The sequence below is a fragment of the Antechinus flavipes genome, chromosome 6 (genome assembly GCF_016432865.1).
Source record: "Antechinus flavipes isolate AdamAnt ecotype Samford, QLD, Australia chromosome 6, AdamAnt_v2, whole genome shotgun sequence".
NCBI lineage: Eukaryota > Metazoa > Chordata > Mammalia > Dasyuromorphia > Dasyuridae > Antechinus > Antechinus flavipes.
In genome coordinates, this window is record NC_067403.1 from 190,966,707 (window position 1) to 190,983,260 (window position 16,554).

At 34.9% G+C, this 16,554-nt stretch overlaps 1 protein-coding gene across 1 annotated transcript in view; it reads right to left on the reverse strand.

Annotated features, from left to right (window-relative positions):
* Nucleotides 1–8,496, reverse strand: part of ACOX3 (acyl-CoA oxidase 3, pristanoyl) — an 85,310-nt gene extending 76,814 nt beyond the window's left edge. Inside the window, exons 1-5 of the mRNA XM_051966738.1 lie at nt 7,362–8,496; nt 5,741–5,974; nt 4,276–4,350; nt 3,166–3,255; nt 569–712 (exon numbers count right to left, since the gene is read on the reverse strand). Of these exons, the coding sequence (XP_051822698.1) occupies nt 569–712; nt 3,166–3,255; nt 4,276–4,350; nt 5,741–5,974; nt 7,362–7,523 (705 nt within the window). The 5' untranslated portion in view covers nt 7,524–8,496. The remainder of the gene's footprint in view (nt 1–568; nt 713–3,165; nt 3,256–4,275; nt 4,351–5,740; nt 5,975–7,361) is intronic.
* Between the last annotated feature and the right edge of the window lie 8,058 nt (nt 8,497–16,554).

The window sequence follows — 16,554 nt, forward strand, 5'->3', positions numbered from 1 at the left end:
GAACCATTTGTATAAAAATATTTATAACAATTCTTTCTGTTGTGTCAAAGAACCTAAGGAGCACATGTCAAATTGAAAATGGCTGAACAAATTAATTGCATATGAACAAAATGGAAAGTAATGGAATTAATGGTTCAGTTCAGAGAAATCTAGAAAGCCTTGTATGAATTAATACAAAATGAAACAAGCAGAATTTATACAACTTCAAAAGAATTACAACTTAAAAAAGAATTAAGGGCTCTAATTGAGAGAATGATTAACTGTGATTCAAAAGAACTGATGATGAAGCCTGCTGCCCATTTCTTGACAAAAACTCAGGGAGCGTATTGACATATTTTTGGATATAGCCATTGAGGGTAATTAATTTCTCTTGAATTTGTACTTACCAGTTATATAATTCTATGTAGTTCTCTTAACCTTTGCAAGTCACAAGGGTGACTTTTTTTTTGCTTTCTTTCTTTCTTTGTTTTCCCCCTAAGATGGCGGAGATGGGAAAGACAGGAGGGAGAAAAAGATTTTTGTTCACTGAAAAAAATAAAATCAGAAAAATGTAAACAATACTTTTTACCTGTACAACAAAAGAATGTAATCCATGGCACTGGCCTCCTGGGGTATATAACTGGGCATATACTACTGCATGAGTGGCATTCTTTCCCATATTACCAATCCAAAATTTAGAAGCTTCAAAATCAGGAGAATTGATGATGAATTCCTACGCAGTACAAAAAGGTCTAGTAAGGAAACTAAGCATATATTGTCAGGGGAATTTTAATGTACTATTTCACAATGTTTTAGTGATTAAGTCAAATAACCTAATAATACTTTTTTTGCAAAGTTTTAAATGACAATATGTTTATGATAATCTGTATAAAAGCACACATTTGGGGCCATTAGTCTTATCAATAATATAGCCCTGGCCTTGAAAAAGTCTTGTTGTGGAAAAGACCTTGGGTTCATGAAGGTTATGACAATGGACTTGGACTTTGTATAGGCTCACTAGAAGCTTCAAATACAGACCCAGTTACATGCTCTACTCTGTTACCTAAGCACTAGCCCAGATAAATTTGGCATAAAGCATGAATCCTTTTTTTTTTTTTAGCTGCAGCAACTCACAAAGACCACTTACTAAGGCACAGAGAAGTTTGGATCTATGTGGATTGAGAGAACATAGCCACTAAGAGTGCTACTGGCAGTTTCCATGCTTAAAGAAAAATGAATTCCTGTAAACTACATATTGAAAGGTCTTCTTATAAGTATAATCTTGAATGTTAACCTGCTGCTGTGTTGTCTTTTCAGAAATAATGCTATAGACAATAATTCTATTTGGACCCCTTGCTAACATACATTTTCTGCAAATGTGTCTGGTGATGTCACATTGCCCAGAAGCAGCATTCTGACTGGTTTTATCTGAAATATCTTTGTCAGTGATACAATCTTATCCTTTAATATTAAGCATAGTTTAGAAATAAAAATGATAAAATAGCTCAAGAAATCCCTTGTGACAGTTCAAAGTTTTACAGACATAGATTAGAGACAACTAGTTTTTGTAAAAATTCATGTTGGATACTAGTATATATTAGATTGTACAAACTCAAAAGAAAAGCACCTGAAGACATGGGTAGGTAAACCCATGATGACAGCTTTAAATCTATCAATGGAAATAGAGGGGGAATGCAATTCGGCAACCTGCTGTCAGCTCCCTAAAATCCCAGAGTCAGGGTCAGGAAAGTGATTACTCTCCTTGAAGCAACAGCCAAGAACTGGTTATTAGAAGCTCAATGATAATATATCTGTCTATCATTGTACACTGCTACCTCAGAACATTAATTAATGATAAAAATAATCAGAGGTTGGTGACTGAGTTTTCTCAATATTAAACAAAAATTCCTATTTCAGAGAAAGGGTCACATTATGGAGATGGATTCAAAGCTGAGGTGGTCATCCTCAGGTGGTACCAGCATTGCCCTAAATTGGGCTCTTAGGAGAAATGGGTTTTGTGCAAAAGCACACACTGGCAACTCCCTGTTCTGTGGGGGTTCCGGGGTTCTGACACGGTGGCCCTGTCAGACCCTGACTCGGGTCAGGATCTGATTTTAGTGGCGGGAGTGTGCTGCCTGCAGCTCGGAGCCGTTTGAGCAAGGGAGAAGCTCTGTCTGTAGCATCAGCTTAGTGGGCAAGGACTGCATGTAAAACTCCTAAAGACAAGTCTTGTCCATTACTGGCTCTCTCTTTACGGATTGTCTATGTCAGCATTTGGGAGAACTTCCTCGGAAGATGGTGACTGCAAGTGAATATTTGTAGGAAGTTGTCACTGAGTATCCAAATTGAGTGACTTGGGGAACAGTGACTGTGCGAAGAACAGACTCAGATATCTGCATCGTTAGCCTTGGTCCAGCTAATTACATGGCACTGGTGGGGAACATTGAAGATGCTTTCATCTGTGTGTTCTAGAGTCAGCTCCTCTGGTGGACTCATCATTTAGGGAGATTAGTGGCCAGACTGGCCCAGGGATATCAGAGCATCCAGTCAGCAGTACCAAGTTAGCAGACTTCCATGTAAAATTCAACATTCTGAGCCACCTTTAATGACCAGTAGAAGAAAGAGAGAGACCTGCCATCACAGCACAAATACACAAGGTCATCCTGTGCCAATCACTGACCAAAAGAATCTCTCAAGCTCTTTGGAGTGTCCTGGGCAGAGAGAGATCATGGGGACTACCTGAAAAGCAGCCTTGCTGCACGGATACTGCCTCCACACAGAATCTACTCAAAGCAAAGTCAAAGGAAATTAAGATGCATAGGTTTCTGGAGTCGTCCATTTCCAGGATGGAGGGCACCTCATGATCCAATGAGTAGTACACTTTGTTTCTTTCTTCTGCACTAAACTCTTTGATACTGCTATTGGATACTTCAAAAGATAATTGGGTAGGAGATCAATACATTTTCTTCTTGTTCTCCCCACACATGTATGCCCCAACTACAAATTCCCTCAAAAATATAGGTACTTGTGAGCAAACATATTATATCTCTTCATGCTGCATGAAAACATTTGCAAGTACATTTATTAATGAAAATTAACATAATTTTGACCTTGAAAGCTTTAAATTAATAACACTAGACATTTTTATATTATAAACCTAAAGATCCATGATTAGAGACAACTAACCTGAGTGGTGGGATCATATTGGGCAGTTGTCCGAATAGCCTTGGTATTGCTCCCGTGACTCACTTCAGTCAGAGCAAAACATCCAAAAATCTAAATATTCAATCACAAAGTCAATGAAGAATGACCATATGTCCTTCTCATCTCAGTTCAATACAAAAAAAAGATATTGTGCTCTTATTATTTTCAAGTCTCTGCCCCATAGTGGGGATATAAATAAGAGATAGGGGTTTTGCTTCCTGGAGGTTATAATCTAATAGCAGAAGTAAGGCATGGACACAAATAACTGCAGTAAAATATATATAGTGTTAAAATGGCATAAAAGAAATATAAAGCCCTCCTTCAGTCAGAGGAAAAAAAATTCTTGCAGCTTTTTGGAGTCGGAATAATTAGAGAAAGATGCCATTTGAATGGGTCCTTGAAGGACACAGTAGGAATTGATTAGATGGCTCTTATCAAATATGGAGAAAATCTATCATTTTCTCTTTCTCTTAGAATATCTGTCACAAGTTCAAAAACCATACCAGCACAACTAACTTGTAATTCATCTAAATTCTTTCCCTGGAATGAAATTGTATTCCAAGGAGCATTGATACATGTTACTTTACTGGTCAGCCTGAGGCTGCTAAAAATACTGATACCCAATCTCTCTGGAATAAATTGGCAATTAAAGAGAGGTGTTCTGAACACAACAAAAATGTTGCAGAGTGGCTAGAAGACCATACTTGAAGCCAGGAAGACCATAGGTTAGAATGTGTATTGGAGGAAGGGAATTCACACTGTGGATATATCACAATTGTTTCTGAGCCCAATAGAAGAAGGAGGAAATTTTAGGTTTCTCTTCCACTGTGTGTTATGATAACATTCCCAGAATAGTAACTGAGTACTTGCTTGCTCAGAGAATACTAGAATTTTACCCATTTAGAGCAAAGTAGCTTGAGGCCTAAAATAAGAAAATCGAAATGGCAGAAAGAGCTAACCATTCACTGCTATAACATGCTTATCATCCTTCCTAAAGACTTTCATCTATTTTTTCTTCCCTCTTTTAGAATTTTCAGTGAAACAAAAAAACAAAAGAAAATGAATTAAGCTGTCACTTATGTTTAAACTTACCTCCATGTTTAAGGTTTTCTGAATAAAATGCATATGTCTTTGGGACCCAGAATTCTGAATTGTAGAAGCAAAAACCTGAAAATATAATACTGATAATTAACCATGTAATTGTTGAACTGTATCCCACCTCTACCACAGACTATCTTATATGATTCCTGACAAGTCTTTTCTGTTCCTTGGGCCTTAGCTTCCTCGTATGTAAAATGAGAAGATTGGATAAGATGATTAGACCTGCATTTTTTCCATCTCTAAAATCCTATGATCCTACCATTCTTATGATTTTTACATTAAGAACTGTAATACTGAGAATATATTAGTAATAAAAAGTTATTTTTGACCGAAAGAAGTTGATTTGTAAGAAAGAATCCAAATTGAATTTTTAAAACCTGAAAATGATCATAAGTGGGTAGGGAGAAAAATTAATAAAACAACTTAAAGATGGAATGTGTTATATCAGAAATGAGAAGACTTGCATCTGTTTCTATGAAATCTTTTATGCCATCATAAAGAGAAAGATAATGTAGATCTTCATTTCTTCCATTTGTGAAAATTTAAGAATATAAGAGGCCAAGAGGAAAATCTAAAAAGGACCATGGCTTTCATAGAGGTGGGATGAAAAGAGTGCTGGATATATCAGAAAACACAGGTTAGAATCTCTACATGTACTAGCTAAGTGACCAGGGACAAGTTCCTTAAATTATCAATTTAATTTTCCTTGTCTGTAAAATAGAGGTCAAAATAGCTCTCCTATCTGCCTTAATGGAATTTTGTGACAAAGCACTATAACCTTAAAGCATTCTAAACTGCAAATATGAATGGTGATTATTATTCTTCTGTTAAAGTTCTAATCTAGTACCTCCTTGTTGCTCTGGGTTCTCAAAGCTACATCAGTGGAAGACAAGTCTGAAAGGTTCTATACAGCTGGAAAAGTTTAAGTGCATTCAAGAACTGCCCCAACAAAGGTCAGAAAGCCCTCTCACTAAAAAGTGGCCATGGAGATCTGTTATTACCATATCATCATTGTCATTATCACACCACTGTAATTAATTGATGCAGCTGTACATATAAATTTAATAATGCATTGATACAGGATTGCATATAGTAAGAATAGGATAAATGTCTTTCCTGTTAAAAACATAAGCTCTGTTTCAATATTTACCAATTCTACCTCCCAATCTCTTTTATAGTTTCCCCTATTTTTCAAAAAAAACAAAAAAGAAAAAAAAAAAAAGGTTTCCCTTCAACAAAAAGTACCCATAACATATTTTCATAAGAACCTAAGTAAATGCCCATAAAAATCCAAGGTAGTGCTTTTAATTCTATGAGAGGTTTCTTTTTTATTTACGAAAAAAGCTTAGATGTTAAAATATTTTTCAATTCTTTTTTTTTTTTTATTTCAGTGATCTTCATGATTCTTTGAAATGGAAAATTCTCCCCTTGGAAAAAAAAATATATATATACTTACATATGTATTTAAAAAGTATTTGGCAGATAAGGACCAATCATACATTCCTAGGCAGTTAATCAGCATAAAAATTTTCAGTGGATTCTTTATCATCTCTTGTATATTAAGAAAGTCATATTCAAACAGTCTTTTGCAGCGCAGAAAGTTTAGTTCACGATACTTCTCAATAGGCAATTCTTCTCCAGGGTGATGAGCAAAAAGAGGATCATTTTCAAAGGCTGAGAAGATTCTTTTCTTGAATAGGAAAAAAAAAAAACACAACAGTACTAAAGACAAAAAATCACAGACAAAGGAACCAATTTTCATGGACTACTGACTCTCACATTTGTTTAGGTCTGGGATTTTTGATAAACCCAGATATGGTAGGAAACTTGTTAGTACTGTCGCTTTGATCTGGTAGGAAAATGAAAGATGTTTTTGGATCTTATAGGTCTGCCAAACATGAATAAGGAATGTGTCAGATCACTAAATACATGGTAAAAACAGGATTGCAGGAACTTTCTGATAGAAGGGATCCCAGACATTATAAAAAATCTTGTCCACTCATATGATCAAAAATTACTTTTAGAGGGCAACCTCTAGTAGTAGAGGACTACTTCCTAAGGAAACATTCTATTTTTTGATCCCTGTAATTCCTAAACATCTTTCTTGAAATGAACTGAAATTTCCTTCTTCACAGATCTTACTCTTTGCTTCCAGTTGTTCTCTGGGGCCAGGGAAAACATGTCCAGACCTTCTTCCAGGTGGCAGTTCTTTAAATAATGGAGGCCAGCTATATCTTATCTTCTCTATGTCTTCTCAACTTTAGGCTAAATAATTTTAGTTCTCTCACTCAATTTTCCTATTTCAAAATCTTGATCCCATGCTAGATGTACCCTTTGTTTTTGTCTAGGTCGGTCAATGCTTTTGAAAAAATGCAAGGCCAAGAACTTCCACAATATCCCAGATGTAGCCTAGCTAGAACAGAGGACATCACCTCTCGTGTTCAGGACATGTCTTACTTTCAATCAATAGGACTCTTATGCTGGTAAACAGAATGATATTCAAAATACCCTACTCTGGTTTTTAATGCCATAAAAATTGAGTCTCCAGTTATTAAAAACATAGTCTTTCATTCAACATAGGTAAAATTAATTTGCAAAATGTCATAACTGATGATCTCTAAATTCTGTTCTGTTATCTCTAAATAGCTTGCCTAAGTTGGCTATATAAAGACATAATTCAAACCTCACCATTTAAAAATTATAGTGAATTGGAAAGGAGATTTAAAATTGAGATATGTCAAACTGTAGAGGAGTACGTCATTCTCCTTTGGAATAGATGAAACAACATTAGATTTAATGTCAAAAGAACTGAGTTTGAAACTTAGTTCTATCACTTGATTCCTTAGGTATCTTTAAGCAAGTTTCTTAATCAGTTGCCTCTTTTGTAAAATGGGAGTGACACTTGCATGACTCATTCCTCAGAGTTTTTATAAAGAAAAAAACAGCATTAAATACATGTAAGATAGTAAGTCTACTTTCTCTAAAAAGTCTAACATCTTCTTAAATGCATAAATTCCAATGTGACAAGTTCAAAAAGTGCTTGATACATTTTACATAATATCAAATAAATATCTCACCTTAAAAATGATCATGTCTTCTCCATCTAAGAGTAGCAACAGTTCCTTCCAATTGAAAGATGATTTTGCTCTATACATACATAATGGGCCTTTAGGGAGATCTGGCAACAGAGCATTCTGAGAGCTTTGATTGTAATCATTTCTTTTAGAATCTGGTGCCATTTTGGAAATTATTCTGAAAAAAATCAATTAATATTGTTAAGTTGGTATTTTTGTAGTATCAAAAATGAATACTACAAAAATAGATACTTTAACAAAAATGAACATTCCCTTCAACAAGACTTCTTTGAAGGTAGCCTTTTAATAACCATTAGCAGTCAACAAAGTATTCTGCATGTTGTAGGTGCTTACTAAATATCTGTTCAATGCATCTTGACATCCAAGTCACAAAGGTGAAGAAATGTTAGAGTCAAATTTGTTCTGTTTGGCCCCAGAGGGCAGAATTAGAAGTAAGAGATAGACAAATTCACATTTGGCCAACAAATTCAACAAACATTTACTGGGCTGCTCAGCCCTGGGGGAAAGATGTCAATGTAAGAATGATAGTCTCTACCTTCAAATCATTTATCACTGATAAGAAACACACACACACACACACACACACAGGGAAACATGGAGAAGTGTACAAGTGAGGCAAAGTAATGGTTCTCCAGAATCCTAACTGCTGTATTTTTTCTAACTGTCCCCATTCCCAAGTCACAGAAACCAAACCCTCTGGCAATACTTCTTACTCCATCAGTCATGATCCCTAATTTTGGCCTCTGCAATATCAGTCCCATGTACCACCTGCTGCTGCCAGCAAGACAATGCAGACCATCATCTCTTCTTACTTGGAATATTGTAATGATTTCCCAAAGTCTTCCTGCTTTTAATTTGTCTCTCCTCTGACTTATGCCCTATATATCTGCACAAGGATTCTCCGAATGTATTGTTATGGTAGTGTCATTGTTTACTCAGACTTGCAGTAATTCCCCAACTTGATTAGATCAAACAAAAAACTTGTAACTCTAACATTCAAGGCCTCCAATAGTGGGCTCTAAACTCTTTATCCTTTTTTTTTTTTTAATAACTTTTTATTGATAGAACTCATGCCAGGGTAATTTTTTACAACATTATCCCTCGCATTCACTTCTATTCCGATTTTTCCCCTCCCTCCCTCCACCCCCTCCCCCAGATGGCAAGCAATCCTTTACATGTTGAATAGGTTACAGTATATCCTGGATACAATATACGTGTGCAGAACTGAACAGTTTTCTTGTTGCACAGGGAGAATTGAATTCAGAAGGTAGAAATAACCCGGGAAGAAAAACAAAAATGCAAGCAGTTTATATTCATCTCCCAGTGTTCTTTCTTTGGGTGTAGCTGCTTCTGCCCATCTTTGATCAATTGAAACTGAATTAGATCTCTTTATCGAAGAGATCCACTTCCATCAGAATACATCCTCAAACAGTATCATTGTTGAGGTATATAATGACCTCCTGGTTCTGCTCATTTCAGTTAGCATCAGTTCATGTAAGTCTCGCCAGTCCTCTCTGTATTCATCCTGCTGGTCATTCCTTTTTTTTTTTTTTTTTTTTAGTAGATCTCTTTGATAAAGAGAGTTAATTCAGATCAAAGATGGACAGAAGCAGCTACACCCAAAGAAAGAACACTGGGAGATGAATATAAACTGCTTGCATTTTTGTTTTCCTTCCCGGGTTATTTCTACCTTCTGAATTCAATTCTCCCTGTGCAACAAGAAAACTGTTCAGTTCTGCACACGTATATTGTATCCAGGATATACTGTAACCTATTCAACATGTAAAGGACTGCTTGCCATCTAGGGGAGGGGGTGGAGGGAGGGAGGGGAAAAATCGGAACAGAAGTGAATGCGAGGGATAATGCTGTAAAAAAAATTACCCTGGCATGGGTTCTATCAATAAAAAGTTATTAAACGCTTTATCCTTAAGAGCTATATGAGTTAGTATTCTAATTCCCCTGTGTGTGTTTTACATTATAATTAAATAGTAGATTATAATCTCCCTTGGTGCAGACTTCCATATTCTCCCAGCCTTTGCTAATATTACCTTATCTGAAATAAATGCCCACTTTCATATTCATTTGTTAATTCCCCTTTTTTACTACAAATGTATAATTTAAATGCTACCTCCTCATAAGTCTTTCCCTAATATTCCCCCATTTCTCCAATAACTTCAGATTTCTACGTCTGTCTCAAATTCTTCTTTGTACTAATCTTAATCTCCTTTGCACTACAATTATTTGGATAGTTTTATCCCTCTTTCTACCAGAAATTCAAGTTTCTGTCAAGTGTCAAGCACTTCTCATATTTATCTTTATAGCAAATTAATTAATGCCTAATCAATATTTGATAAATTAAGTGGAATTGAATTGAAATTGTAGTTAAGTGTAAAAATGAAATCCTAAGAAACACAAAGCTACACATGAGGAGAAAAACACTACTTGCAGTTAGGGAAGGGAGAAAATGATCTTAGAAAACTTTATCAAGAAAATGGCTTGAGTAGGCATTTTCAAAATATTTAGAAATTCACCATTTATTAAGAGACCACTAAATATGTTCATGCAGATGAAAAAATACACAAATAACAGTAACATCAGGTAGACTGTAATAAGTGAAAGGAGATCCAGGCAGGAAATATGCCAGGAAAAATGTAAGGAAGAAGAGGGAAAACTCATATGGGCTTTTAACAGGCATAAAAGGGAATAAAGAGAGTCCATTCCAGGCATAGGAGTTAATGTGAGGAAAAAACATAAAGAATGAAAAGGATAAGATTACAATGAATAATAGTGAGCAGTTTTCAGTTAATCTAAAATGCAATTAGTATGAGTTCAGAGTGTAAAGACAGACTAGCTTTTAAATAGGAATGTTCCCTAGTAAAGTAGAAGTATATCCAATTTTTTAATATTCCTCTATTTTCCATCGAAGGGGATGGTTAAGCAGAGGATGGATAACTATGAAATCCCAGAATTGGAATTAATCTGGCACCCAGCCTCTGACTATTGCACTGGCAGTTGTTGTAATACAGAGGTACAGACTAAGTGGTTTGTAAACCAGATTAAAGAGCAATTGGATAATGTTTAACAAGATAAATAAAAATACAACAAAGATAGTGTTCATTTTTTAGTTTTCTAAGTCAAGTTTTCTGGTCCTCATTTCTATCTGAGGCAGCGATGGGGTTCTGTAGGTACAGTTTTGGATCTGGAGTCAGGAAGACCTGAGTTCAAAACTGGCCTCAGGCATGTATTAGTTGTATGACCCAAAGTCACTTAATCTCTGTTCACCTTAATCCACTAGAAAAGGAAATGACAAATCACACCAATATCATTGCTAAGAAAATCCTTGGACAGTAAAGTCCATGAAGAGTTAGACATGACAACAACTGAAAACCAACAAATTTTTATATCAATGTTGCAGAGGATATTCTTTGTCAGGGCAGATTGTAAAAGATGTACAATAATGTTCCTTGTAGCTCCAATGATCTATTAATTGGTATCTGATAAAGGCATACTGGTCTCTTCTTTCATAATTGATATAGCCTAGAGGCACCATAAAATTGTTCATGCTAGTTATTATATAAGTAGCACTCCATGAGTATGTAGTAATTTTTAAAAATACACATGTATTTCTTACTAAAGTAAAATGAATTCTTCTAACAATAAAAAGGTGGGATGGAGCCAAGATAGCAGAGAAAAGGCAGTGACTCTACTAAACTCCACCCAAAACACCTCTAAACACATTAAATAATCCGATAAAATAATTTCTGAAGCAGCAGACCCTACAAAAAGATGGAGTGAAATAATTTTCAAGCCAAAGACAATTTAGAAGGTCAGCAAAAGAGGTCTGTTGCAACTGGGAGGGAAGCACAGTCCATTATAGGCTCTGTCAATACAACTTCGGTCCCAGAAAACTTGGAACAAGCATGAAAAGCCGTTGAATTAGCAGTGATAGCTTTCAGAGCTCTCAGCTCACAGATGGAAATGCTCCCTAGAAATATCTTTGAAAATAGCTACAAAACCTCCTGAAGCTTGGGACAGTATACCCTTCACCCTGGAAGCAGAGCCCTATCTTAACAAAAGTGTTAAAAGCCAAGTGATAGGTTGGAAAAATGAGAAAACAGAAAAAGATTTTTACCACAGAAAGTTACTATAGTGACAAGAAAGATCAGAACACAATAACAACTTCAAAGTTCCTACATTTAAAATCTCCAAGAAAACTATGAATTGATTTCAGGCCAGGGAAGAGTCTAAAAAGAATCTGAAAAATCAAGAAAGAGAAGTAGAAGAAAAATTAGAAAAAAAAATGAGTGATAGAATAAGATCATGGGAAAAGAGTCAACACCTTGGTAAAGGAGACACAAAAAATGCTGAAGAAAATAACACCTTAAAAAGCAGACTAGTTCAAATGATAAAAGAGGTATACAAAGCCAATAAGGAAAAGAATACCTTGAAAAGCAAAATTATCCAAATGGAAAAAGAGGCACAAAAATTTACTGAAGAAAAAAAAAAACTCCTTAAAAAAGTAGAATTGGCTCAATGAAAGGGAGATACAAAGACTCACTGAAGAAAAGAATTCCTTAAAATGGAAGCTAATGACAATGAAAAAAATCAATAAACAATAAAACAAAAGCAAACAAATAAAAAATAGAAGAAAATATGAAATATCTCATTGGAAAAACAACTGACCTGGAAAATAAATCCAGGAGAGAGATTTTTTTAAATTATTAAAGCTTTTTATTTTCAAAACATATGCACAGATAATTTTTCAACATTTATCTTTGTATAGTCTTGTGTTCCAATCTTTTCCCTCCTTCCCTCAACCCCCTCTCCTAGATGGCAAGTAATCCAATATATGTTATACATGTTAAAATATATGTTAGCTCCAACATATGTAAACATATTTGTACAATTATCTTGCTGCATAAGAAAGATCAGATCAAAAAGGAATGAAAATGAGTAAGAAAACAAAACACAAAACAACAATAAAAAAGTGAGAATATTATATTATGATCTACACTCAGTTCCTGCAGTCCTCTCTCTGGGTGTAGACGGCTCTCTTCATCATGAGATCATTGAAACTGGCCTCAATCATCTTTTTGTTGGAAAGAGTCACGTTCATCAGAATTGATCATTGTATAATATTATTGTTGTCGTGTACAATGATCTCCTGGTTCTGCTCATTTCATTTAGCATCAGTTCATGTCTCTCCAAGACCTCTCTAAAATTGTCCTGCTGATTGTTTCTTATAGAACAATAATATTCCATAACATTCATATACCATAACTTATTCAGCCATTCTCCAACTAAGGGGCATACACTCAGTTTCCAGTGTCTTGCTACTACAAAAAGGGCTGCCATAAACATTTTTGCACATGTGGATATCCCTTTTCCCAGGAGAGAGAATTTTAAAATTATTGAACTACTTGAAAGCCAAAAATTTTTTTAAAGAGCCTAGACAGCATCTTTCAAGGAATTACCAAGGAAAACTTCCATGAAATTCTCAAACCAAAAGATAAAACAGAAATTGAAACTATCCACTAATCACCTCAAGAAAGACATTCCAAAATGAAAACTCCCAGAAATATTATAGCCAAATTTCAAAGCTCCTAGATCAAGGAGGAAATATTGTAAATAGCAAGAATGAAACAATGCAAGTAGCATTCATCCATAGGATAACACAAAATTTAGCAGCTTCTACATTAAAAGGCTAGAGGGTTTGTAATATGACATTCTGAAGGGCAAAGGAATAAGGATAAACAAAAAGAATGACCTATCCAGCAAAATTAAGTGAAATCTTTCAGGGGAAAAAATGGATATTCAGTGAAATAGAGGATCTTCAAACATTCTTGATGACAAGACCAGAGCTGAATAGATAATTTGACAATAAATAGGAAATGGAACTTAATAAAGTTAAACAATTTACATTTCGACATGGGAAGACAATAAGAACTTTTTCATTCTGTCTGGAGTCAGTATGGGCATGAAGGCTGACAGATTTATCTCCCCCATCTCCGCACACAATCAAGTCCTAAGCATGGATAAGAACTAAAAGATCAAGTTTTGTTTGGTAATAGAGCACTGATACTGGGGGGGGGGGGGAAGGGGGAAGGGAGGGAGAAACTGACTAGAAATAGGAGTAGCTGACATTGCCTCTAGATTTTCTTTTGAAAAGAACCTCGAAAATTGTTGCTATGTCTACACCAGCTTCTCAAAGACTCTTTTGTCTTACTTCTTGGCTCTCTGCTATGATTCTGAGCTGCCTGTTAACTCACTTTCTGAGAGATGATGGCACATTATTTTAATTTCAGAATAAATGCATTTTACCATTAAAAGTCTCTCACAGAGCCATAGGCAAAAACTGTCTAATTGGTTTCTCTCTGTCCCTAGATTTCCCATTCTAATAAGTTTTTTTTTTGATAACTGCTTCTACTAAATCATTCCTTTCCTTAATAAATTTAATTGATGCCTTTTATTTTTATTCCCCATTCATTTCTAGACAAACACCTTCTTTACCACCTTGTGAACTTTCCCTTATAACAGATGGATAGGATCTGACAGTGTATGCAATATTATATACTCACAGAACATTCTACCTTCTATTACTCCTTTAATAAAGGAGTAAGATGTATTTCCTCAAATTTTTTTTCCCCGAGTCAAGATTGATTAGTATAATTACCCAGAATTCAACTTCAGTTTATGGTGCTACCCAATTATATTATTGTAGAGGCAATATGCATCTTATTTTCCTAGTTCTGTTTACATCATCAGCTCATATCAGATTTCCATTGTTTTTCTGGATTCCCTTTATTTCTCATATCTTGAGATGCAATAATATCCAATTAGATTTTTTTTTTTTTTTTTTTTTTTTTACAATTTGTTTAACCATTCCCCAATCCATGGACATCTGCTTTGCTTTCATTTCTTTGACTTCACAAAGTTTCATAACAAATTGTCATGAATACTCTACAGTATATAAAAGCCTATTCTTTGCTTTAAACTTTCTTGGGGCACACCCCCAACAATAGAGTATCCAGGTCAGGGTATGGACATTTTAGTCACTTTTACCACATAATTCCAAATTGCTTTCCAAAATTTTATTCACAACATCAATCGTTTATTATTGTGCCTATCGTTTCAAAGCCCCTAGCCCCTTTGATGTTGACTATTACTCTCTTTTGTCATCTTTGCCAATCTGATGAATGAGGTGAAACTCAAGGATTGTTTTAATTTGCATTTCTCTTATCGTTAGTTATTTGGAATAAAATTTCATGCGGTAATTAGTATTTGAAATGCTTTGAGAATTATTCCTATTCTTGGGTCATATATAAATGTGTGCCTATAATATAAAACTTGGATTATAATAAGATGTTTAATCAGAGACGTATAATGCAAAGATTTTTTTTCCATTTGAAATTTTACCTTCTACCAGCTACATTGATTTTTTTTCTTATTCAAAAGCTTTTTAAAATTCCATTCATTCCTTTTTCCAAAAACTTTCATGGCTATTCAATGCCAGCTGAATAAAAGATAAACTCACTCATCTGGCGTTCAATATAATCCATGTGATGTACCCTTCTATTTTTCCAACATCATATAAGATCACTTTACTAAATATTTCCTACACTCAAGTTATACTGTACAACTTAGCATTATTCAAACAAACCTTGTATTTTTTCCCTCTTTGTCTTTTCTCTGGTCATCTCCTTCTTGCAGAATCCTTTCTCTTCCATTTCTGCTTGTTAAAAACCTACTAGATTTGCATTCTGATGGTACAGGTTTCAAGAACCCAGAGTTATCTTTTCCTCATACTGAAGTATTGGACAACTTGAATGAAAGACAGTAATCCATGCACAATGTAAATACAAATTTGTAAAGTACTGCAAATGTTGCAAACGACATATTCTGCTACAAAGTACAAATCTGTTTACCAAAAATCCACTGTAAAGAAAAAAACCTATTTGAACAAAAATCTTTATGACAGCTCTTTTTGTGGTGGCTAAGCCCATCAGCTGGGGAAAGCCTCAACAAGTTATGGCATATGATTGTAAGGTAATATTGTGCTATAAGAAATGACAAACAGGATATCTCAAAAAAATCTGGAAAGACTTACATGAATTGATACAGAGTAAAGTGAGCAGAATCAGGAGAACATGGTATACAGAAACAATAATGTTATATGATAATCAACAGGGGATGACTTAGTTATTCTCAGCAATACATTGATCCAAGACTATTCCAGAGGATCCATGATGAAAATGCTGTCGCCCTACAGAGAAAGACCTAATGTCTTCTGAATACAGAACAAATTACACTCTTTCCCTTTCTTTCCTTTCTTCCTCCATCCCTCCTTCCCACTTTACTTCATTCCTTTGTCCTTCTTATTCAAATTCATTGCACAAAATGATTAATATAAAAATGCTTTACATAATTGCAATTGTATAACCTATATCAGTGTATTTACCTTCTCCACAGGAAGGGAAGTATAGAATTTGGAAATCAAAAACTTTTTTTTCAAAGTAATTGTCTATACATGTAATTGGGAAAAAAATAAAAGATTAAAAAAACCCAACTGTGAGAAGAGAACCTTGTGTTGGAACTAATAGAAACACAAAGTTTGGGTCCAATGTGGTTTGACCTAAAACTCCGATGAAATGTGTGATTTAGCAAACCAACACCAACACAAATAGCTAGACTATACAATATTATATAAGTACATTAGTAACAAATCCATGTGGGTCACTAACTACCAGTTCCACATCTTAATTTTACCCAAATTCTTCAGTGACATCTCCAGGGTCTGTCTTTCATATTAAACATTTCCAATTTCCGCAGATGACAGAATTTTTGGCTGCCTGAGGATTCAAGTCCCCAGAGTACTATGTGATCAGAACTATAAAGTGAAGAACTACTTATTATTCTTATCTCTTTTGTAGAACAGCTTCAAAGGATGAAGCCAGTTCTAACTTATCAAACTTTCTCTTCTTATAGCCATGATCAACGTTCATACCACCTGGTAAAATAGCTCTATACCAGCTGTTGGGTCTCTTTCAATTCTCTATAATCATATAGATCCAATATGGAATTCTTTTGGTAAGAGGTGTATGCTCTTCTAGCAGCTGATAACCCAGGCAAAACAGATTATATGAGACATCCCAGGGAATAATAAGGGCAACTAACT